This window comes from Hypanus sabinus, chromosome 24, assembly GCF_030144855.1.
Source record: "Hypanus sabinus isolate sHypSab1 chromosome 24, sHypSab1.hap1, whole genome shotgun sequence".
In the NCBI taxonomy this organism is placed as follows: Eukaryota; Metazoa; Chordata; class Chondrichthyes; order Myliobatiformes; family Dasyatidae; genus Hypanus; species Hypanus sabinus.
Window position 1 is genome coordinate 16,722,457 of NC_082729.1, and position 24,078 is coordinate 16,746,534.

The window sequence follows — 24,078 nt, forward strand, 5'->3', positions numbered from 1 at the left end:
GAGAGAGCGAGAGAGTGAGTGAGAGAGAGAGAGAGAGAGAGGGGGAGAGAGAGAGAGAGAGAGAGAGAGAGATCTGTTTAAGTTGAGGTTACAGTTTTTCAGTGTTATATCGATCAAGCACGTAATGAAGATTGGAATATATAAAATAGTGAACTGTCAAAGCCATAGATACTCAAAAACGAAAAGGGGGCCAGGGTATGCACCTACTGGACAAGGTTGTGACAAGTGTGAAAACCCAAGACAATCGACTAAGGTGCCTATCACATTCGGGCTGATACTGAGAGCTATCTTATGAAAAGATAATGTCGGTAATATTAAATCTGGTTCTGACTCTGAACTTTTGTCCTTAAAGTGTGAAGGAGTGGTTCAGTTTATTGTCATACATTAAATCTCCTGTAAATTCAGCCTTTTATATTTCGCATGGCAATCTATAATCTTTTGTCATTTATGGCCTACATTTAGGCGATGAGAGGCAGGCCAGTGCAAGAGGGACTCAACACCAGCTTCATAGCAAAGAAAGCCCAGCAGCGTCTCTACTTTCTGCGAAGGCTGAGGAAACTCTATCTTCCACCCCCCCATCCTCATCACATTCTACAGGTGTGGTATTGAGAGCATCCTGAGCAGCCGCATCACTGCCTGGTTCGGAAGTTGCATCATCTCGGATTGCAAGACCCTGCAGTGGATAGTGAGGTCAGCTGAGAAGACCATCAGGGTCTCTCTTTACGGACGTTTACACTACACGCTGCATCCGGAAAGCAAACAGCATTATGAAGGACCCCACTCACCCCTCATATAAACTCTTCTCCCTCCTGCCATCTGGGAAGAGGAATCGAAGCATTCGGGCTCTTACAACCAGAGCATATAACAGTTTCTTCCCCCAAGCTCTCAGACTCCTCAATGCCCGGAGCCTGGACTGGCACGAACTTACTGCCCTCTTCTTTGCCTATTGTCTTATTTATTATTTATTGTAATGCCTGCACTGTTTTGTGCACTTTCTGCAGTCCTGGGTAGGTCTGTAGTTTAGTGTAGCTTTTACTGTGTTTTTTTTTTAACTGAAGTTCAGTGTAGTTTTTGTATTGTTTCATGTAGCACCATGGTCCTGAAAAACACTGTCTCATTTTTACTGTGTACTGTACCAACAGTTACGACCGAAATGACAAAAAAAAGTGACTTGACTTGACTTGAAGTGAGAAAACTATCTTCTTCCTGCTTTCTGTACAATTGGTTCTTATTCCTTGGCGTCGCCTACCTTTTTTCCAGCAGTAAACACCCAATACTCCAAACATTAACACGAGGGCCACGACAGGTAAAGCTGGAATCCATGTCTGAATGGACTTTGCTAAAACAGATAAATAGGCGAGATTAGATCAGGGTGGTTGTTGCAGACACATGCTTTCGGCAAGAAAGCAGAATTAGGTGAGGCATCTGTTGAAGAAAATTCAAAATTGCCTACAGTCTATCCGATGTTGCCTGTTAGTGTCACTCTTCACAGGGTTCTGTTGTTTTCAAAGAATATGCTGAAATATTGAACATGCAAAAGATAAACTTCTACTTTTCGGATTATAGTTCATTCCCAAAGGAGACAAAGTCTTAGCACATTTCATTATGGCTCATATGCGTCCTGTCGTTTCATTAATGTGTTTGTGTTTACTAAAAGGAATATAGGTAGAAATGTTTGGTAACACATTCTAGATTGCTGACACACTTGTCAGTATCAAGAGCATCTTGATGGACAAGGAACTTCGTTATAACAGCGCATCAGAGGGAAAGGGCATGAAGCACGAGGTCGGTATCACGAGTATCTGGTTACATTATATAGATATACAGCGTGGAACAGGCCCCTCCGGCCCCTTGAGCTTCACCATCCAGCAAACCCCCGACAACCCCAATTAAACTCTAACCTGATCACGGGAAATAGTACACGGTACATCTTTGCACTGTGAGAGGAAAACGGAGGACCCTGGGAAACCTGCACTTTCTATGGGGAGGACCTAGAGATCCTAACTTATAGAGGGCGCCGGTAATGAATTCTGAACTCCGGGGCAATACCGTCGCAATAAACGCTATGCCACTATGCAGAGAACAGTGAGAAAGAATGGCGGGGATGGATAGCAGATGGACAAAAGAGAAGCAGTTGTAGCTGTTGGGTGAAAGCCGCCTAACCCCATGAAGGGTTAACTTCCCAGTAACTAGAAGACCCATAAGTTCAAGATGACAGAGTATTCACCGAGACAGACCAATGGAACTGTTGTTATTCATGGCCATACCTGCGGTATAATTTGACTCCCTTCAGTGGAGTAAAATAAGTCACATTCAACAAGAAATTGAAAGATAAGTTTTCCCAATCCATGCTCTTCTGGAAGATGAAGTTTAGCTGCAAGTTTGGTTTGAATGTACTTACCACGTACGGAGAGAAACACAGCATCACTGGGCGCCGACGTTAGATTCCTGTCTCCTGCCAACAGTTGATAGACACATGTGTAATTTCCACTATTTCCTGGATGTACATTCTGGATGGTGAAAGTAGCTGATTTGTTCTGTGCATCTGCACTCTGGGGAACCGAGTCATTCAACTGAACGCCGTTCTTGTACAAGTTGAATGTATCCACCGAGGTTCTTTTCGTGGATGTGCAGTTAAACGTAACGTCTTCACCTTCAGAAACATGACTGGGGACTAGTGATATGATTGGTCTGGGCAGATCTATCAACAAAACACAAAACACATGGAACCCAATTTTAAATTGAAAGATCAAAGTATATTATTATCAAAGTATATATACATTATACAACCTTGGGATTTGTCTTTTAATAGGGAGCCAGGAAACAAGAAACCCGAAAGATCCCATTAAAATAAAAGTCTATAAACCACGCAATGGGTAGAGAGAAAAAAATCATGCAATCAATAACGGAAATAAACAGCGGCGGCACGCAACTATTTCGATGAACCTAGATACAATAATATGATATAGTAGTAAAATGAGATATTTTGGAACATAAATCTACTCCGCCATTCCAGGTTTATTATGCCTCTTATCCCGATTCTCCTGCTTTTCCACCACCAGCTTTGACTCCCATACTAATCAAGAACCAAGTTCCGCTTTAAATCTACCCAAATGACTTGGCCTCCACTGACGACTAAGGAAATGAATACCGCAGATTCATCACCCTCTGGAAGAAGAACCACCTTCTCATCTCTGTTCAATAGGACAATCCTTCTACAATGAGGCTGTGCCCGCAGGTACAAGGCTCTCCGAATTTGGGAAGGTCCTCTCCTCATCCACTCTGCATTGGCCTTTCAAATTCAAAACCTTTCAACGAGATCACATACGCCTCATTTTTTAAAACTCCAGCCTGTGGGGCCCAGATGCTCAAACGCCTCATATACGTTAACCCTTTATATGCTGAAACCGTCACGTGAAACGCCATTGGAATGTCTCCAATACCAGCAAGTACTTTCGATATTTGCCCTCCAGCCCCAGACTCTCCATATATAATTTACCAGAAAATGCATGTGATTATAGAGGGTAAATATTATCGATTACAAAACAAATCGGATTTAGTGTGGCTTGTGATGCAGGGAAACAACGATCACGAGGACAGAAACACTTCGAGCAGACAATTGCGGATGGGAATTAAACCTGAAATTGACGAACGTTGGATTTAAATTCGGAGCATGAGGGAGATTTAATGTGAATATTCTATAAAGCAACTCAAGAATAGTGATAGGACCTTTTTTAAAACACTTCGAACAAACCAGGAAATTAGCTCAAAGTGACACTGCCGGACAATATAGAGAAGGCTTGACCCAAAAGCAGTACAGAGAAAACAGGTTAACAACAAACGAAATCATTAGTAATAGACAAGCCACCGGAGGAGTGGGGGTGTAAATAGGAGGCAACAGAAACGAAACACAACAGGTAACAGAGTAAACTTTATGCTGGAAGAGTGAAGATGATGAACAACTGGTTGAAGCCGGAAGGTTCAATGAGTGAAAAAGGGTTCCTCCTCCTCCTCCGGCGGTTGGCACCCAGCTTAATGGTGTATTACCGCCACCTTCTGCTCCGGCGTGTGGACCAGATGAAAGACTTACATTCTAAATCCCTTCACCCATTCACACACACACAGACACATACCCTAATCTACACTTTATCCCTTCTTTCGCCTTCCTAGTACCCTATTCCTGCTTATTCATTATATTTCATAAAAAAACCCTGTAACCCTTAAGAATGTTAATAGTACCCTGTCCTGTGATCTCTCACCCATGCCAAATAACCCTTTTAATGTGAATTCCTGCACTGCCAGTTCCCTTAGATTAATTCTCATCATTTCTCTCTGTATCCCATACTTCCTGCAACTCGGAATTACATGTTTATTCAGTGCACAGGGCCCCGGCCTTAACTTAGTCAACACAGTTTCATCTCTTCTGTATCCACTGTCTACCCTAATACCTGTACCACTCTTCTGTATTTGATATAAATGCCTCCCTTTCCCCTCTCTGTCCCATCTTTCTTGCCACATTTGGATGATTTGTTTCCCAGATTATGCACTTAGCCTCTGCTTTACTGATACTAATGTGCACTTCTATATTTTCTTTCTTTAACGCCCTCTTTGCCAACTCATCCACCCTCCCATTCCCCTTCACCCCTACATGAGCTGAAACCCATAGAAATTTTACCTGACCTCCCTGATTTGCAACTCTTGTGACTGACTGAAGGACTTGATAAAGTACATCTTGCCAGCTGTTTGAGTGAAAAAGATCTTAAACTCTCTAAAACTGAGGATGAGTCTTGCATATCAACGCTTTGACTAGTCTAGCTTTCTCCACCCATCGCAATACAACCAACACTGCCAATATCTCCACCGTATACAGCCCTACCTTTTTAGATGTACTTCTGCTAATTCCAATTTCTTTTGCTTGCATAGCCATCCCAAACCCTGTCACTCCTGTTTCAGGTTCCTGAACACCATCCGTATAAATCTGCGAAAACTCACTATACTTTTTCATCAAATGGTAGTTAAATGAACTTACCAAATCACTTTTATATTTACCTTTCCTTTTTACCTCTAACAAATGACAGTCTATGTCAGGCCATACAATCTTCCATTGAGCTACAACAGGATAAACTATTGAAGGGCATATCCTTAGATCAAACACTTCACATTTTATAGCAATATCATTCCCTACCCGACTAAAGTTCTCCCTTTGAAACGTCCCATTCTCCCAGTACTCCTGCAACACCCCTTTTGCGGGGTGAGAATCATTGTGCCTCTGCAAATTGGCCCAGTAGTTTACCATCAATTGCATCCTTCTTAGTTCCAAAGGCATTACTCCCAATTCTACCTGTAGGGCTGAATCTGATGATGTTTTAAAAGCCCCATTGCACATTCTCAAAGCCTGTGCCTGAATAACATCCAGTTTCCTTATAAGAGACCTGGCTGTTAATCCATATCCTGTATTTCTATAGTCGAACACAGATTTACTAAAGCCACATACATTCTCTTTAATGCTGAACAACTTGCTCCCCATTCCCTGCCAGTCAACCATCTCATCACGTTTATTACTTTTTTACATTTCTCCTCAACTTTCCTGATATGTCCGATACGTTAACCGTGAATCAAATATAACTCACAGAAATTTAAATGATCCAACCCTTTCTAATTCTATCCCATACATCCTTAACTTCTTCCCTACCTCAAAGTTTTCCTGGTGAAACACACAGATTGAGCTTTTTCTACTGAAAATCTACATCCCCAATCATAATCCCACTTCTCCGCTTCATCAATTGCTCCTTATAGTTTCCTGATTATATGTTCCATGTTCCTGCCTCTTTTCCCAAAGGCCTCATCATCCACAAACAGTGACTTACCTGTATTCAATGGTACCTTTGTGAAGACATCATTAATCATAATGATGAAAAGTAAAGATCTAATCACACTACCTTGAGGTGTGCCATTTCCCCCTATGTACTGATTTGATAATTCTGACCCAATCCGAAATTGAATTTACCTACCAAACAAAAAATCTTTTATCCAATTAAATACTCTTCCACCAGCCCCCATCTTGTGCAGTTTAACTAACAGTCCTTCTTTCCACATCATGTCATGAGCTTTTTCCACGTCAAAAAACAATGCAACTACTGATTCTTTATTTGCCTGGGCCTTTCTTATTTCAGTCTCTAACATTATCACTGAGTCCATGGAATTCCTTCCCTTCCTAAAACGACTCTGATAACTTGCCAACATTCCCCTCTTCTCAAGATTATACGATAACCTTTCTGTTATCATCCTTTTCATTATTAAGCATATATTTGATGTTAATGCTATTGGACTGTAGCTAGTGGGTGTTGATGGATCCTTGCCAGTTTTCCTTATTGGAATTACTACTGCTTCTTTCCAAGCACTTGGTAATCTTCACCCCTCCCACACTCTGTTGTAAAGATGCAGCAATTTCAAAAGCGCTCCTTCTCCTGGATTTTTTAGCATGACATAGCACATCAGATCTTTCCCTGGGGAGGTTGGTCTCGATATCTTTATTGCTCTCACCATCTCTGCCAACGTAAATGGTTCATCAATTATATCATCAGTTTCTTCCCTCCTGTTTGATACAGCTGGGTGTTGACTCATTGTTCTTTTCCTTCTCCATTCTTCAGACAAATTTTCTGAACTATGCATCTTTACAAACGACGTGGCCATGATCTGAACCTTATCCCTACTGAAGACTGCTGTTTCCTCCTCAGATATCATTACTGGATATTCCCATTCCCTTCTATCTCCTCCCATCCTGTTAATCATTTCCCATAGCTTTCCTACAGGCGTTGTTCTTCCTATTTTGGTTCAAATCTCCTCCAACCTGCCCCTTTAGCTTGACGTATAGTTCTTCTCACCACTGCCTGTATCTTCTGATATTGAATCAAATGTTGCACATTATGGGTTCTTTTAACTAATCTGAATGCTCCATTTCTGTTTTTTTTTTAACAGCCTCACAGCATTACACTGTCCACCATGGTACCAGTTTTCTATTCATCTTATCTTTTACACCTGGGTATAGATCCTTCTGCTGCCGTAATGATTGCTAAAATCACCTGACTGTTTAATTCATCTATACTTCCAGAAATGTCAATCCTAGTCAATGCTTCTTCACTCAACTTCTGGAACTTACCCCAATCTGCTTTTCCAAACACACACTTTGGGATTACATCACCTGATCTTACACTCACTGAACATGAAACTGGGTAGTGATCGCTGCCTACTGTTGAAGCAGTCCAAACTCCCCAGTTACTAACTTCAGCCAAGGTATTAGACACTAATGTCATATTTAACACGGACTCAGTTCCTGTTGTTATGTTTATCCTTGTTCCTCTACCATCATTCATACACACTAAATCCTTTTCTTCCATCAAATCTTCTATTATCTTTCCATTTGAATCTGTAAACGAATCCCTCCATATTGTGCTATGAGCATTGAAATCTGCACACCACACTGCTTTATGTCTGTTTTGTCCTTGTATCCTTATTAGGCTATCCAAATTCTTTTACATTGACTGTGTTAGTTAACTATAATCACTTCCTCCCCTCTCTCCCACACATCTACCACTATGTATTCCTGATCATCTCCCTTTTCCGGTATCCTATATGGTATACCTTGTTTGATTAATATAGCACAACGCCCTCCTCCCCCTAGATTTCTATCTTTCCTTATTGTATATCCATATACAACAAAATCTAAAGTTGGCTTCAACCAAGTCTCCTGAATACACACTACATCTGGTTTTATAACCATTTCTTTAATTAACTGCTTGAATTCCTGGCTATTGGTCAGTAAGCACCATTGCAAAAGAATCACCATAATTAGTATTAACCAATTCATGACACTTCCTGGTTTGACTGAGTAGTGAAGTTCTCCCTTACTTCTTCCCTTGTCAATTCTACTAACCACAAATGGTTCATTGCTGGTTTGATGAATTTATTCACTCTTTGACTTTACCTCAGCCGTGCTATTAATCACTCCTGCAATGAATGTAACTAGAGCCTTTTTGTCAACATAAATTCCATCATTTGTTCTTTGTTGCATCTCTCGAATCCCTCTCGCTCCCTGTTCATTAGGAGCATTATTCTGTTCTCTTGACACTCTTACAGCTTCTGATCTTCCTTTTCACTCCTATTGCATGAATTTTATTCTCCCGTCCCAGAATCTCACACCCACTATTTGCCACATTATGAGCTCCTCAACAATTACAGCATTTTGGTTGCACTCCTGTTCCACACTTTCCATACTCATGATCACACGCACATCTAGCACATCTCCTCTGCCTATTAAAGTTTTTAGCTATGTGTTCAAACCTTTGACAATTATAGCACCTCAATGGCTTTGGCACATACACTCTTACTGAGTAACTCCTGAAACCCAGAAACACTTTCCTTGGTAAACTTCCTACTTCAAATTCAATCAATAAAGATTCAGTTTCCTTTTTCATTCCCTCCTTTGTTGTTTTCAGTCTTTCAACATGCATTACTTCTCCTCCTTTGATTCTTTCAATCTACCTTGAAAGGAACATACTACAAAAAGTAATGGATAACCCCAGTCGATCACGCGCAAAGCACTCTGCACCACGAAGCATATCTACACGAAGAATTGTGGGAGGAAATCCGCATTAATTATCAGGGACGCCACAATTCAGAACATGCGTTCTTCTCGCTGCTTAATCAATAAAAAATATACGGGACCTTCAGGATTCGCATCACCAGCTTCAGGAACAGTTACTACTCTTCAGCCATCAGCCTCTTGAACCAAAGGGAAACATTTCGCTCAACTTCACTTGCCCCACCCTTAAAATATTCCCACAAGCTATGTACTCACTTTCAATGACCTCATATCATGCCCTCGATGTTTATTGCTTATTTTTGAATTATTTCTTTCTTTTTGTATTTGGAATTTGTTGTCTTTTGCACACTGGCGGTCACTCATTTATTCTATCATGGTTGCTATTCTACTGTGGTTTGGCTGACTATGTCCGCAAGAAAATGTACCTCAGGGTTAGATAAGGTGCCATATGTATCACTTCAATAATAAACTTACGTTGAACTGCGAACGTACAATTGTGCCCATCGTGTTCGAATGTCTTCAAAAAATGTGATTCACGAGGGGAAGATTGAAGGAGGAAGTACGCTTGGCTGTAGTACACAAGCGTCAAACTAAGAGGAATGTGAATGTAAATTTTGTTTGCTGTACCATAGAAGAGCCCTCTCGATCGAATTATTATTGTTCCAATCGCGGGCATATATCACCTGGTTGAATCGGAAAGCGGAGAAATGAACTCACCCACGACTGTAATTGTTAATGAGTTGCTTTGTCTTGAGGATATGCTTCTACCGGATACTGTGAGCGTGTAATCACAATAGTAATCCCTCGGAGCATCTCCTTTGTTCGCGGTGGTGAACGTCGCTGTGTCTCGCAGTGACACCTCTTTATTTACTAGTTGTCGGCCATTGTACAGCTGAAAGGTGCGGTGGGAAGATACCCATTCAGTTGTCCGACAAGAAAATATAATCGACTCATCTGACTCATAGACCTGATCAGATCGGTCACTTGATATTTGAGGTTTTGGTGGCCGAAATGCAAGGAAAGAAAATGAATTGATTCAGACAGTGCACAGGTGTACCGAATCAATGTTCTCATTAGCTCCCGTGCAAAACACTTTCTGTGCAACTACTTATGTCTCATGCATAATTACCGTTATATACCTCGCCTCCCTCTGAGCTTGTATCAGCAGAAATAAATTTTGTTGGAGACAATAGGTGTTGTATGTCTGTATGATTGGATGAAAGATCTACTAGAAAGCTTTGCTAAGTTAAATGGCAGCACCTCCAGTGTTCTGACCTTGTCAGGACGCCGAAGCAGGGATCCAATCGCAGAACATTTACTGTGCGCGCTATGATATTTACGGAGTAGCAAAGCGTGGGGAGGAGGGGGGTAATAAAGTCGGAGTCAAGGTTCAGGTGGTGATGAAAAATTCCAGGATAATTAAAAAACCAGAATCAGGAAACATGGAGAGTCAACATTCAGACAGAGTTCACATACAAATGCTGGAAAGGTTCAGGAAAACTCACTGATACAATCTGGCTACAAGCAGGTGAAAACTCAAGACTAAAATACACTGAGCAATAAACAGAGAGATAGATGATAGGTGGAGGACAATGAGACCCAGGTGGCAGCAATACAGATAATAATTAGTGTCCGTGTACTCTGTAACACAGGGGCCAGAGTAGAGTAGAAGCGGGGACAGGAGCGCATGGCAATACAAAACCACAGACTGACAGCTAGGGAGAAACACACAAAAATAAAAGTTCATCTGGAGGTACTGACAGACATGCACGGTTGCTACTCGTGTCATGCTTTAGTGAAAGCTGAAATAAGAAAATTATACAGTTTAACATGCGGGCAAGGATTTGCTACAGGAGGGAGAGCATCGGATGTTTGTGTCATTTGGCTCTCTTCTACTGAAGTTAGAACTGTACAGAAGAGACGGTTTGCAGCTGAATAGGTTGGGGACTAGTATCCCAACGGAAAGTTTTGCTAATGTTGCACGGGGCTGGGGGCAGAGTATTGGTGAGGATCTTTTTCCTCTTCAAATTCAATCAATACTGATTCACTTTCCTTTTTCACTTCCTCCTTTGTTGTTTTCAGTCTGTGAACATGCATTACTTCTCCTCCTTTGATATTCCTCTTTACCTCTATATTTATACTCATTGCTACCCGCGATATCACTTCTTTATATACACCACCATTTTGTGCTCCCACCCTTCCTGTTTATTTCACCTTATGTTTTCCTATCTCTCTTAATTTGAGTACTTTCTAAAGTTGTTCCTCATTCGCACATCCTACCAACAGTTTGCCGTCATTAAGGACTTTTGCAAATACTATTTCCCCTATCTTATTTGCCAGTGTTGTTGTTAGCAGCAACGGGTTAATTTTATTCATGTTTCCTAAGCCTTCTCATTAAATCTTATTATGACACCTTCTCTCTGAACTTGTTCATTTTCCTCACTTTCAGAGCGCTCTCCACTACCATATTTTATTCTTTTACTCCCTTTGTCTCGGTTTTCATTCATCCGTATCCTCACTGTCTCCTTACTCCCTTTACTTCCCCCTTCACAACCATTCATTTCTCTCCAGCTGCCTGCCTCTGATGCACTCACCCCCCCACCCCCAGTAGCTCAGCAACAAATCCTCAGGCTCCCCCCCCACCAGGTCACTGCTCTCGATTCCAAATAATGCAACATCTCGAGGCTCCAGCACAGCACCCTAACCTCTTTGGTCTGGGACACTCCACCAACTGCTCCCCCGCCCACAATGGCCTGAATGAAGACCCGGAAACAACACCCACCTCTAAGTCGTGAAATAGGGCTGTGGGTGATAAGGGAATAAATAGGTGATGAACCTGGAATAAGTGGCAGGTGACTCCCAATAGCGTGGAGACTGGGCGGGCTATGTTTTTGCAGGCTGGGGAATAGGAGTGGGAGATAACGTAATACTTATGGCATGGAAGCGCGTGGAAATAGCCGGTGGACACATTTAACAGTCTTGGATATTTATCAGAGTCCAGAAAATATACCATGAGATATATGATGAAACTTGGGAGAGGATGTAACAGAATTTCCCACGAGAAGTCCTCTTCCATAACAATAAACGCAGCGAGAAATCAGTGAAGGTTAAGAGGTGTGATTCTCTTCAGCAACTACATATTTATTCTAACTTGCGCCCAATTTGGCTAGCGGACTAAGAGGTCCACATCAGATGCCATGTCACTTGCTCTTCACACAAGTCAAAAACTTCTGAACAAGATATTAGCATACATAAGGATGTTCTTTTCGACTACAACTCCGCCCTCAATACCATCACCAGCACAAAACTAATCAAGACCTTGGCATCGTTGTGCATTGGCATCCTACATTTCTTTAGTTGTACATCTCAATTCAGATTGGCAGCAATAACTCCTCCTCGATCTCCATCAACGGCTATTTTGTGGAAGACCTATCAGCGGCGGCAACTAAGCTCGATGAACTAAATAGAAGTACAGAAGGGATAAGCCGAGCGACCATTGTTTGGAATAGGCTAGTGATGAGGGTAGAAGCAACAGGCATTTTCTCATCCAGGCTTCGGAGCAAGGGGGCTTCGGCGAGGTAAGTGGGTAAGTGGACTTCGTTTTGTGGTTTATCTTTGCATTTTTTGGAGGAACAGATAGCATGTTGGTAGGGTTAATATTTTGCTCTGGGTATCGTATGTGGAAATCTTGGGAATCTTCCAGTATCCCAAATAGAACCATCTGCGCCAGGTGCACTGAGATACAGCTCCTGAGAGACTCTGTTAGGGATGTGGAGCTGCCGTTCGATTACCTACAGCTCATTAGAGAGAATGAACAGGAGAGAGAGAAGAGCTACAGGGTGTTAATCACCCCGAGGCTTCAGGAGTCAGATAAGTTGGTGACAGTCAGGGAATCGAGGGAAAGAGCTCAGATAGTAGAGAGCACCCCTGTGGCCATCACCTCAGTACTCGTTGTTGGAAGCTGTTCAGGGGGATGACCTGATAAAGGACAACCACAGCGATCGACTCTCTGGCACTGAGCCTGGTTCCGTGATGCAGAAGGGAAAGAGGAAGATGAGTAATGCAGTAGTCATAGGGGATTCCAGAGAGAGGGGTACAGACAGGAGGTTCTGTCAGCCTGATAGAGATACAGTATGGAGTGTTACCTCCCAGGTGCCAGGGTACGGGATGTCTCAGATCGGGTGAAGAGTATTCTGAGGGGAGGTGATGACCAGTCAGAAGTCTTGGCACACGTTGGTACCAACGACATTGGTAGAAAAATGAGGAGGTCCTAAAGAGAGAATTCAGGGAGTTCGGTAGGAAGCTGAAAGGCAAGACTCCAGGGTAGTAATCTCAGGATTGCTGCCTGTACCACGTGTTAGCGAGTGCAAGAATCGCATTATCAGACCTATTAATGTGTGGCTATGAGACTGTTGTAGGGGGCAGGGCTTCAGATTTCTGGATCATTGGGGCCCCTTCTAGGGAAGGTACGACCTGTACAAAAAGGATGGGATACACCTGAACCAAAAGTAGACCAATATCCTAGCGATCAGACTTAATAGAGCTGTTAGGGAAGGTTTAAACTAATTTGGCCTGGGGATGGGAACCGGAATGATAGGGCCGAGGAAGGGGGAAACATAAATAATCAATGATAGTGTGCAACAAAGATTATAGAAAGAACAGGTAGGATATGAGGCTTAACCAAAGCCTGTGTCATGAGTTGCAGGGCAATAGAGGCGTGGTCAATTTATGAGAGAAAGCAACAAACACTGGACTGAAACTGTTGTATTTGAATGCACGCAGTATAAAGAACATAACAGACAATCTGGAAATTCAGCTACAGATTGGCAAATATGACCCTGTGACCATCACTGAAACTTGGCTAACGACTGACTGCAATTGGGAGATGAGCGTCCAAGGATATATAGTATTTTGGAAACATCGGTTAGCTTACAGAGGGGTGTGTGGCTCTGTGTATAAGAAATAATATTGAATCATTGGAAAGAGATGACATAGGATTGGAAGGTATAGAGTCTCTATGGGTTTAAATAAGAAATGGCAAGCGTAAAAGGATCCTAATGGCAGTTGTATACAGGCTTCCAAACAGCAGATGTGGACGTGGATTACAAATTATATCAGGAGAGAGAAAAGGTGTCTCGGAAAGACAATATCATGATATGCATTGAGGACTTTAACATGAAAGTGGAATGGGAAAACCAGGTCAAGACTGGACCTCAAGAGAGAGGGAATTGGTAGAATGCCTGAGGGATGTCTTCTTAGAACAGCTTGTTGTTGACCCCACCAGGGGATCGGCTATGTTAGATTGGGTGTTGTGCAACAATGCAGGGGACAAGGGAGCTTAAAGTTAAGGAACGTCTAGGGAACAGTGATCACAATATCAAGGAGTTGACATTGAAATATGAGACGGAAACATAAAATCCAATGTGTCGATATTTTAGTGGAATAAAGGAAGTTACAATGGTAAGAGAGAGACATTGGTCGAAGCTAACTTGTAAAGGGACATTCGCAGGAAGGACAGCAAAGCAGCAATGACTGGGGTTTCTGTAAGAAATGAGGGAAGTGCAAGACAGATATATTCCAAATCAGAATAAATTTTCAAGGGGAAGATGGACATAACCATGGCTGACAAGTGAATTCAGAGCCAAAATAAAAGCAAAGAGAGAGCATACAAGGAAGCCAAAGCCAGTGGGAAGATAGAGAATTGGGGAGCTTTTAAAAACTTGCAGAAGGAAACTAAGAAGATAATTCGGAAGGAAAAGATGAATTATGAGAGGAATATCAAGGAAGATACCAAAAGCTTTTAGAAGTATGTAAAGGGCAAAAGAGAGTCAAGGGCAGATTATAGGACCAATACAAAATGACGCTGTAGATATTGTAATGAGAGATGCAGAGATGGCAGAGGAAGTGAATGTTTATGTTATGTCAATCCTAACAGTGGAGGACGTCTGCAGTATACCGGACATTGAAGAGTGTCAGGGAAGTGACGTTTGTGCAACGTACGTTACGAGCGAGAAGGTGCACAGGAAGCTTGAGGATGGATAAATCTGCTGGACCTGATGGAATGCACCCTTGGGCTCTGAGGGAAGTAGCTGGAGAGATTGCGGAGGCATTAACGGTGATATTTCAAAAAAACAATAGATTCTCACATTGTATCGGATAATTGGAAAATTGCAAATGTTACTCCAGTATTTAAGAAGGGCGGCAGGCAGCAGAAATAATACTTTAGACCTGTTTGCTTGGTAACAGTGGTTGGGAAGCTGTTGGAATCCATTGTTAGGGATTAGATTATGGGGTACCAGGAGGCACCTGATAAGATAGGCCAAAACCAGCATAGATTTCTGATAGGGAAATCCTGCCGGACAAACCCTACTGCAATTCTCTGAGGAAATTACAAGCAGGGTAGACGAAGGAGATGCAGTAGACGTGGTGTACTTGGATTTTCAGAAGGCCTTTGATAAGTTGCCGCACATGAGGTTGTTTAGCAAGATAAGAGAACATGGAATGACAGGGAAGTTACCATCATGGGTGGAGTGTCGGTTACTAGTGGAGTTCCACAGGGCTCGGTGGTAGGACTGCTGCTTTATACGATTATGTCAATGATTTGGACTAAAGTTTTAATGGATTTGTGGCTAAATTTGCCGATGACACAAAGAGTGGTGGAGGAGCGGGCAGTGCTGAGGAAACAGAGAGCCTTAGATAGTTCTGGGGAATGGGGAAAGAAGTAGCAAACGAAATACAATATTTAAAAGGGTATGGTCATGCCGTTTTTGGAGGAGGAGATGAACGGAAAGACTATTATTTAGATGGGGACAGTATTCAAAATGCAGATATGCAAAGGGAATTGGGAACCTTTGGGGTAGATACCCTAAACTTTAACCTCCAGTTTGAGTCGGCTGTGAAGAAGGCGAATATAATGTTGACATTCTTTTCTAGAGGTATAAAACACAAGAGCAGGGATGTGCTGTTGGGGTTCTGTAAGGCACCTGTGAGACCATAAATGGAATACTGTGTGCAGTTTTGGGCTTCGTAATTTAGAAATGATATACTAACGCTGGAGAAGGTTCAGAGAATATTCACGAGACTGAAAAAGGAACGTCTGGCAGCTCCTGGGGTGTATACCCTGGAGTTCAGGAGAATGAGGGGGTTCTCAGAGAAACATTCCGAATGCTGATAAGCCTGAACAGATTAAATATGACAATGTATCATGCTACCATGGTAGGGGAATATAGGACAAGAGGGCACGACTTCAGGATTGAAGAACTGCGATGTAGAGAAATCACTTTCGTCAGAGGGTGGTGAATCAGTGGAATTTGTTGCCATGAGCAGCTGTGGAGGCCGTGTCATTGGGTGTATTTAAGGTAGAGATTGATAGGTTCTTGATTAGCCAGGCCATCGAAGCGTCTGGGGTGAAAGCAGGGGAGTGGGGATGACTGGATGAGCTGGATCAGCCCATCATTAAATGGCGGAGCAGAGTCGATGGTCCGAATGACTTATCTCTGCTCCTAACACAGCTGCAGCACCCGTCTATGAGCTTAGCCCCCTGCTCGACTCACTTTACTTTTATGACTGTATATTTGTGCACAGCTTCAATGCCACATTCAAGTTGTACAGCGAGTGTAAAGTTGTGACGAATTAGCATACAGGAGAGAGATTGAAAATATGGCTGAGTCGTGCCATAACAACAAACTATTACAGAAGGAGGGACCCAGAGATCTATGAACCAGAGCTTATCAGACAATCAAAGGTGGAAAGGGTCAGCAATGTTACATTGCTCAGCGTTATTCTTTCGGAGGACAGGACCTGTACGAGGCCTAACACGTAACTTTAGTTACGAAGAAAGCACTGAAGACTCGGCATTACATTTATAAATTTAACGAACTGCTGTAGATGTGCAGTGAATCCTATGTTGACTGACTGCTGACTGTATTGCAGACACCAAAAACACAATCTACCTTGAAAGGAACATGCTACAAAAAGTAATGGATAACCCCAGTCGAACACGCGCAAAGAACTCTGCACCACGAAGCATATCTACACGAAGAATTGTGGGAGGAAATCGGCATTAATTATCAGTGACACCATAATTCAGTACTTGCGTTCTTCTCGCTGCTTAATTAATAAAAATATACGGGACCTTCAGGATTCGCATCACCAGCTTCAGGAACAGTTACTACTCTTCAGCCATCAGCCTCTTGAACCAAAGGGAAACATTAAACTCAACTTCACTTGCCCCACCCTTAAAATATTCCCACAAGCTATGTACTCACTTTCAATGACCTCATATCATGCCCTCGATGTTTATTGCTTATTTTTGTATTATTTCTTTCTTTTTGTATTTGGAATTTGTTGTCTTATGCACACTGGCCTCATTGGTGTGGTCACTCATTTATTCTGTCATGTTTGTTATTCTACTGTGTTTTGACTGACTATGTCCGCAAGAAAATGTACCTCAGGGTTGGATAAGGTGCCATATGTATCACTTCAATAATAAACTTACGTTGTACTGCGAACTTTCAATTGTGCCCATCGTGTTCGAATGTCTTCAAAAAATGTGATTCACGAGGGGAAGATTGAAGGAGGAAGTACGCTTGGCTGTAGTACACAAGCGTCAAACTCAGATGAGTGTGCATGTAAATTTTGTTTGCTGTACCATAGGAGAGCCCTCTCGATCGAAATATTATTGTTCCAATCGCGGGCATATATCACCTGGTTGAATCGGAAAGCGGAGAAAAAAACTCACCCACGACCGTAATTGTTAATGAGTTGCTTTGTCTTGAGGATATGCTTCTACCGGACACCTTGCACGTGTAAACACAATAGTAATCCCTCGGAACATCTCCTCCGTTTGCAATGGTGAACGTCGCGCTGTTTCGCTGTGAAAACTCTTCATTTTCTAGTTGTCCGCCATTGTACAGCTGAAATGTGCCACGGGAATGTACCCGACCAGTTGCTCGACAAGTTAATATAACCGACTCATCCGACACATAGACTTTATCAGGTCGGTCACTTGATATTTGAGGTTTTGGTGGCCGAACTGCAAGGAAAGAAAACGAATTGTTTCAGACTGTGCACAAGCGTACGGAATCAATGTTCTCATTAGCTCCCGTGCAAAACCCTTTCTGTGCAACTATTTATTTCTCATGCCTAATTACCGTTATATACCTCGCCTCTCTCTGAAGTTGTATCAGCAGAAATAGATTTTGCTGGAGACAGTAAGTGCTATATGTCTGTATGATTGAATGAAAGATCTACTAGAAAGCTTGGCTAAGTTAAATGGCAGCACCTCCAGAGTTATGACCTTGTCAGGACGCTGAAGGAGGGATCCAATCACAGAACATCTACTGTGCGGACTATGATATTTACAGAGTAGCAAAGCGTGGGGGGGGGATATCAAAGTCGGGGTCAAGGTTCAGGTGGTGATGAAAAATTACAGGATCATCAAAAAAACAGGATCAGGAAAGATAGAGAGTTAATAATCAGACAGAGTTCACATACAAATGCTGGAAAGGTTCAGGAAAACTCATTAACATAATCTGGCAACAAGCAGGTGAAAACTCAAGACTAAAATACACTGAGCAATAAACAGAGAGGTAGATGATAGGTGGAGGACAATGAGACCCAGGTGGCAGCAATACCGATAATAATTAGTGACGGAGTACTCAGTAACACAGGGGCCAGAATAGAGAAGAAGCGGAGACAGGATCACATGGCAATACAAATCCACAGGCTGACAGCTTGGGAGAACCACACAAAAACAAAAGTTCATCTGGAGGTACTGACAGACCTGCACGATTGCTACTCGTGTCATGTTTTAATGAAGGCTGAAATAAGAAAATTATACAGTTTAACACGCGGCCAAGGATTTGCTACAGGAGGAAGAGCATCGGATGTTTGTGTCATTGGGCCCTCTTCTACTGAAGGTTAGAACTGTACAGAAGAGACGGTTTGCAGCTGAATAGGTTGGGGACTAGTATCCCAACGGAAAGTTTCGCAAACGCTGCACGGGGCTGGGGGCAGAGTATTGGTGAGGATCTTTTTCCTCTTCAAATTCAATCAATACTGATTCACTTTCCTTTTTCACTTCCTCCTTTGTTATTTTCAGTCTGTGAACATGCTTTACTTCTCCTCTTTTGATATTCCTCTTTACCTCCTTTATATTTATACTCATTGGTACCCGCGATGTCACTTCTTTATATCCACCACTGTGGATATCAGTCATATCAGTCCTCACAGTGGAGGACGTCTGCAGTATTCCGGACATTCAAGAGTGTCAGGGAAGTGAAGTTTGTGTAGCGAAAATTACGAGTGAGAAAGTGCACAGGAAGCTTAATGATCTGAGGATGGATAAATCTGCTGGACCTGATGGAATGCATCCTTGGGTTCTGCGGGAAGTAGCTGGGGAGATTGCGGAGGCATTAACGATGATATTTCAGAAACCATTAGATTCTCACATTGTACCGGATAATTGGAAAATTGGAAATGTTACTCCAGTATTTAAGAAGGGCCGGAGGCAGCAGAAATAATACTTTAGACCTGTTTGCGTGGTAACAGTGGTTGGGAAGCTGTTGGAATCCATTGTTAGGGATTAGATTACGGAATACCTGGAGGCACCTGACAAGATAGGCCAAAACCAGCATAGTTTTCTGATAGGAAAATCCTGCCGGACAAATCCTACTGCAATTCTCTAAGGAAATTACAAGCAGGGTAGACGAAGGAGATGTAGTTGACGTGGTGTACTTAGATTTTCAGAAGGCCTTTGATAAGTTGCCGCACATGAGGTTGTTTAGCAAGATAAGAGAACATGGAATTACAGTGAAGTCACTAGCATGGGTGGTGTGTCGGTTACTGGTGGCAAGGACTCGGTGGTAGGACTGCTGCTTTATACGATCATGTCAATGATTTGGACTAAAGTTTTAATGAGTCTGTGGCTAAATTTGCCGATGACACCAATAGTGGTGGAGGAGAGGGTGGTGCTGAGGAACCAGAGAGCCTTAGATTGTTCTGGGGAATGGGGAAAGAAGTAGCAAACGAAATACAATGATTGAAAGTGTATGGTCATGCACTTTGGAGGAGGAGATAAATGGAAAGACTATTATTTAGATGGGGACAGTATTCAAAATGCAGAGATGCAAAGGGAATTGGGAACCTTGGGGAAGATACCGTAAAGTTTAACCTCCAGTTTGAGTGGGCTGTGAAGAAGGCGAATGTAAGGATGACATTCATTTCTAGAGGTATAAAACATAAGAACACGGACGTGCTGTTGGGGTTCTTTAAGGCACCTGTGAGACCATGATTGGACTACTGTGTGCAGTTTTGGGCTTCTTAATTTAGAAAGGATATAATAACTGTGGAGAAGGTTCAGAGAAGATTCACGAGAATGAAAAAGGAACGACTGGCAGCTCTTGGGTTGTATACCCTGGAGTTCAGGAGCATGAGGGAGTTCTCAGAGAAACATTCCGAATGTCAATAAGCCTGAACAGATTAAATATGACAAAGTATCATGGTACCATGGTAGGGGGTTATAGGACAAGAGGGCACGACTTCAGGATTGAAGAATTGAGATGTGGAGAAATCACCTTAGTCAGAAGGTGGTAGATCTGTGGAATTTGTTGCCATGAGCAGCTGTGGAGGCCAAGTCATTGGGTGTATTTAAGGCAGTGATTGATAGGTTCTTGATTAGCCAGGCCATCGAAGCGTCTGGGGTGAAAGCAGGGGAGTGGGGATGACTGGAAGAACTGGATCAGCCCATCATTAAAGAGCGGAGCGGACTCGATGGACCGAATGACCTACCTTTGCTCCTACTTTGTATGGTCTAACACAGCTGCAGCACCTGTCTATGAGCTTAGCCCCCTGCTCGACTGACTTTACTTTTATGACTGTATGGTTGTGTACAGCTTCAATGCCGCATTCAAGTTTTACAGCGAGTGTAAAGATGTGACGAATTAGCATACAGGAGAGAGATTGATCATATGGCTGAGGCATGCCGCAACAACAAACTATTACAGAAGGAGGGACCCAGAGATCTATGAACCAGAGCTTATCAGACTATCAAAGGTGGAAAGGGTCAGCAATGTTACATTGCTCAGCGTTATTCCTTCGGAGGACAGGACCTGTACGAGGCCTAACACGTAACTTTAGTTACGAAGAAAGCACTGAAGACTCGGCATTACATTTATAAATTTAACGAACTGCTGTAGATGTGCAGTGAATCCAATGTTGACTGACTGCTGACTGTATTGCAGACACCAAAAACACAATCTACCTTGAAAGGAACATGCTACAAAAAGTAATGGATAACCCCAGTCGAACACGCGCAAAGAACTCTGCACCACGAAGCATATCTACACGAAGAATTGTGGGAGGAAATCGGCATTAATTATCAGTGACACCATAATTCAGTACTTGCGTTCTTCTCGCTGCTTAATTAATAAAAATATACGGGACCTTCAGGATTCGCATCACCAGCTTCAGGAACAGTTACTACTCTTCAGCCATCAGCCTCTTGAACCAAAGGGAAACATTAAACTCAACTTCACTTGCCCCACCCTTAAAATATTCCCACAAGCTATGTACTCACTTTCAATGACCTCATATCATGCCCTCGATGTTTATTGCTTATTTTTGTATTATTTCTTTCTTTTTGTATTTGGAATTTGTTGTCTTATGCACACTGGCCTCATTGGTGTGGTCACTCATTTATTCTGTCATGTTTGTTATTCTACTGTGTTTTGACTGACTATGTCCGCAAGAAAATGTACCTCAGGGTTGGATAAGGTGCCATATGTATCACTTCAATAATAAACTTACGTTGTACTGCGAACTTTCAATTGTGCCCATCGTGTTCGAATGTCTTCAAAAAATGTGATTCACGAGGGGAAGATTGAAGGAGGAAGTACGCTTGGCTGTAGTACACAAGCGTCAAACTCAGATGAGTGTGCATGTAAATTTTGTTTGCTGTACCATAGGAGAGCCCTCTCGATCGAAATATTATTGTTCCAATCGCGGGCATATATCACCTGGTTGAATCGGAAAGCGGAGAAAAAAACTCACCCACGACCGTAATTGTTAATGAGTTGCTTTGTCTTGAGGATATGCTTCTACCGGACACCTTGCACGTGTAAACACAATAGTAATCCCTCGGAACATCTCCTCCGTTTGCAATGGTGAACGTCGCGCTGTTTCGCTGTGAAAACTCTTCATTTTCTAGTTGTCCGCCATTGTACAGCTGAAATGTGCCACGGGAATGTACCCGACCAGTTGCTCGACAAGTTAATATAACCGACTCATCCGACACATAGACTTTATCAGGTCGGTCACTTGATATTTGAGGTTTTGGTGGCCGAACTGCAAGGAAAGAAAACGAATTGTTTCAGACTGTGCACAAGCGTACGGAATCAATGTTCTCATTAGCTCCCGTGCAAAACCCTTTCTGTGCAACTATTTATTTCTCATGCCTAATTACCGTTATATACCTCGCCTCTCTCTGAAGTTGTATCAGCAGAAATAGATTTTGCTGGAGACAGTAAGTGCTATATGTCTGTATGATTGAATGAAAGATCTACTAGAAAGCTTGGCTAAGTTAAATGGCAGCACCTCCAGAGTTATGACCTTGTCAGGACGCTGAAGGAGGGATCCAATCACAGAACATCTACTGTGCGGACTATGATATTTACAGAGTAGCAAAGCGTGGGGGGGGGATATCAAAGTCGGGGTCAAGGTTCAGGTGGTGATGAAAAATTACAGGATCATCAAAAAAACAGGATCAGGAAAGATAGAGAGTTAATAATCAGACAGAGTTCACATACAAATGCTGGAAAGGTTCAGGAAAACTCATTAACATAATCTGGCAACAAGCAGGTGAAAACTCAAGACTAAAATACACTGAGCAATAAACAGAGAGGTAGATGATAGGTGGAGGACAATGAGACCCAGGTGGCAGCAATACCGATAATAATTAGTGACGGAGTACTCAGTAACACAGGGGCCAGAATAGAGAAGAAGCGGAGACAGGATCACATGGCAATACAAATCCACAGGCTGACAGCTTGGGAGAACCACACAAAAACAAAAGTTCATCTGGAGGTACTGACAGACCTGCACGATTGCTACTCGTGTCATGTTTTAATGAAGGCTGAAATAAGAAAATTATACAGTTTAACACGCGGCCAAGGATTTGCTACAGGAGGAAGAGCATCGGATGTTTGTGTCATTGGGCCCTCTTCTACTGAAGGTTAGAACTGTACAGAAGAGACGGTTTGCAGCTGAATAGGTTGGGGACTAGTATCCCAACGGAAAGTTTCGCAAACGCTGCACGGGGCTGGGGGCAGAGTATTGGTGAGGATCTTTTTCCTCTTCAAATTCAATCAATACTGATTCACTTTCCTTTTTCACTTCCTCCTTTGTTATTTTCAGTCTGTGAACATGCTTTACTTCTCCTCTTTTGATATTCCTCTTTACCTCCTTTATATTTATACTCATTGGTACCCGCGATGTCACTTCTTTATATCCACCACTGTGGATATCAGTCATATCAGTCCTCACAGTGGAGGACGTCTGCAGTATTCCGGACATTCAAGAGTGTCAGGGAAGTGAAGTTTGTGTAGCGAAAATTACGAGTGAGAAAGTGCACAGGAAGCTTAATGATCTGAGGATGGATAAATCTGCTGGACCTGATGGAATGCATCCTTGGGTTCTGCGGGAAGTAGCTGGGGAGATTGCGGAGGCATTAACGATGATATTTCAGAAACCATTAGATTCTCACATTGTACCGGATAATTGGAAAATTGGAAATGTTACTCCAGTATTTAAGAAGGGCCGGAGGCAGCAGAAATAATACTTTAGACCTGTTTGCGTGGTAACAGTGGTTGGGAAGCTGTTGGAATCCATTGTTAGGGATTAGATTACGGAATACCTGGAGGCACCTGACAAGATAGGCCAAAACCAGCATAGTTTTCTGATAGGAAAATCCTGCCGGACAAATCCTACTGCAATTCTCTAAGGAAATTACAAGCAGGGTAGACGAAGGAGATGTAGTTGACGTGGTGTACTTAGATTTTCAGAAGGCCTTTGATAAGTTGCCGCACATGAGGTTGTTTAGCAAGATAAGAGAACATGGAATTACAGTGAAGTCACTAGCATGGGTGGTGTGTCGGTTACTGGTGGCAAGGACTCGGTGGTAGGACTGCTGCTTTATACGATCATGTCAATGATTTGGACTAAAGTTTTAATGAGTCTGTGGCTAAATTTGCCGATGACACCAATAGTGGTGGAGGAGAGGGTGGTGCTGAGGAACCAGAGAGCCTTAGATTGTTCTGGGGAATGGGGAAAGAAGTAGCAAACGAAATACAATGATTGAAAGTGTATGGTCATGCACTTTGGAGGAGGAGATAAATGGAAAGACTATTATTTAGATGGGGACAGTATTCAAAATGCAGAGATGCAAAGGGAATTGGGAACCTTGGGGAAGATACCGTAAA

The 24,078-nt window shown here is 42.5% G+C and overlaps 1 protein-coding gene across 1 annotated transcript in view; it reads right to left on the minus strand.

The window, feature by feature from the left end:
- The window catches only part of LOC132380679 (carcinoembryonic antigen-related cell adhesion molecule 5-like), a 73,833-nt gene that overhangs the window by 13,908 nt on the left and 35,847 nt on the right, over positions 1-24,078 (minus strand). The window contains exons 9-12 of the mRNA XM_059949666.1: positions 21,653-21,946; positions 17,343-17,636; positions 2,402-2,701; positions 1,250-1,339 (exon numbers count right to left, since the gene is read on the minus strand). Of these exons, the coding sequence (XP_059805649.1) occupies positions 1,250-1,339; positions 2,402-2,701; positions 17,343-17,636; positions 21,653-21,946 (978 nt within the window). The remainder of the gene's footprint in view (positions 1-1,249; positions 1,340-2,401; positions 2,702-17,342; positions 17,637-21,652; positions 21,947-24,078) is intronic.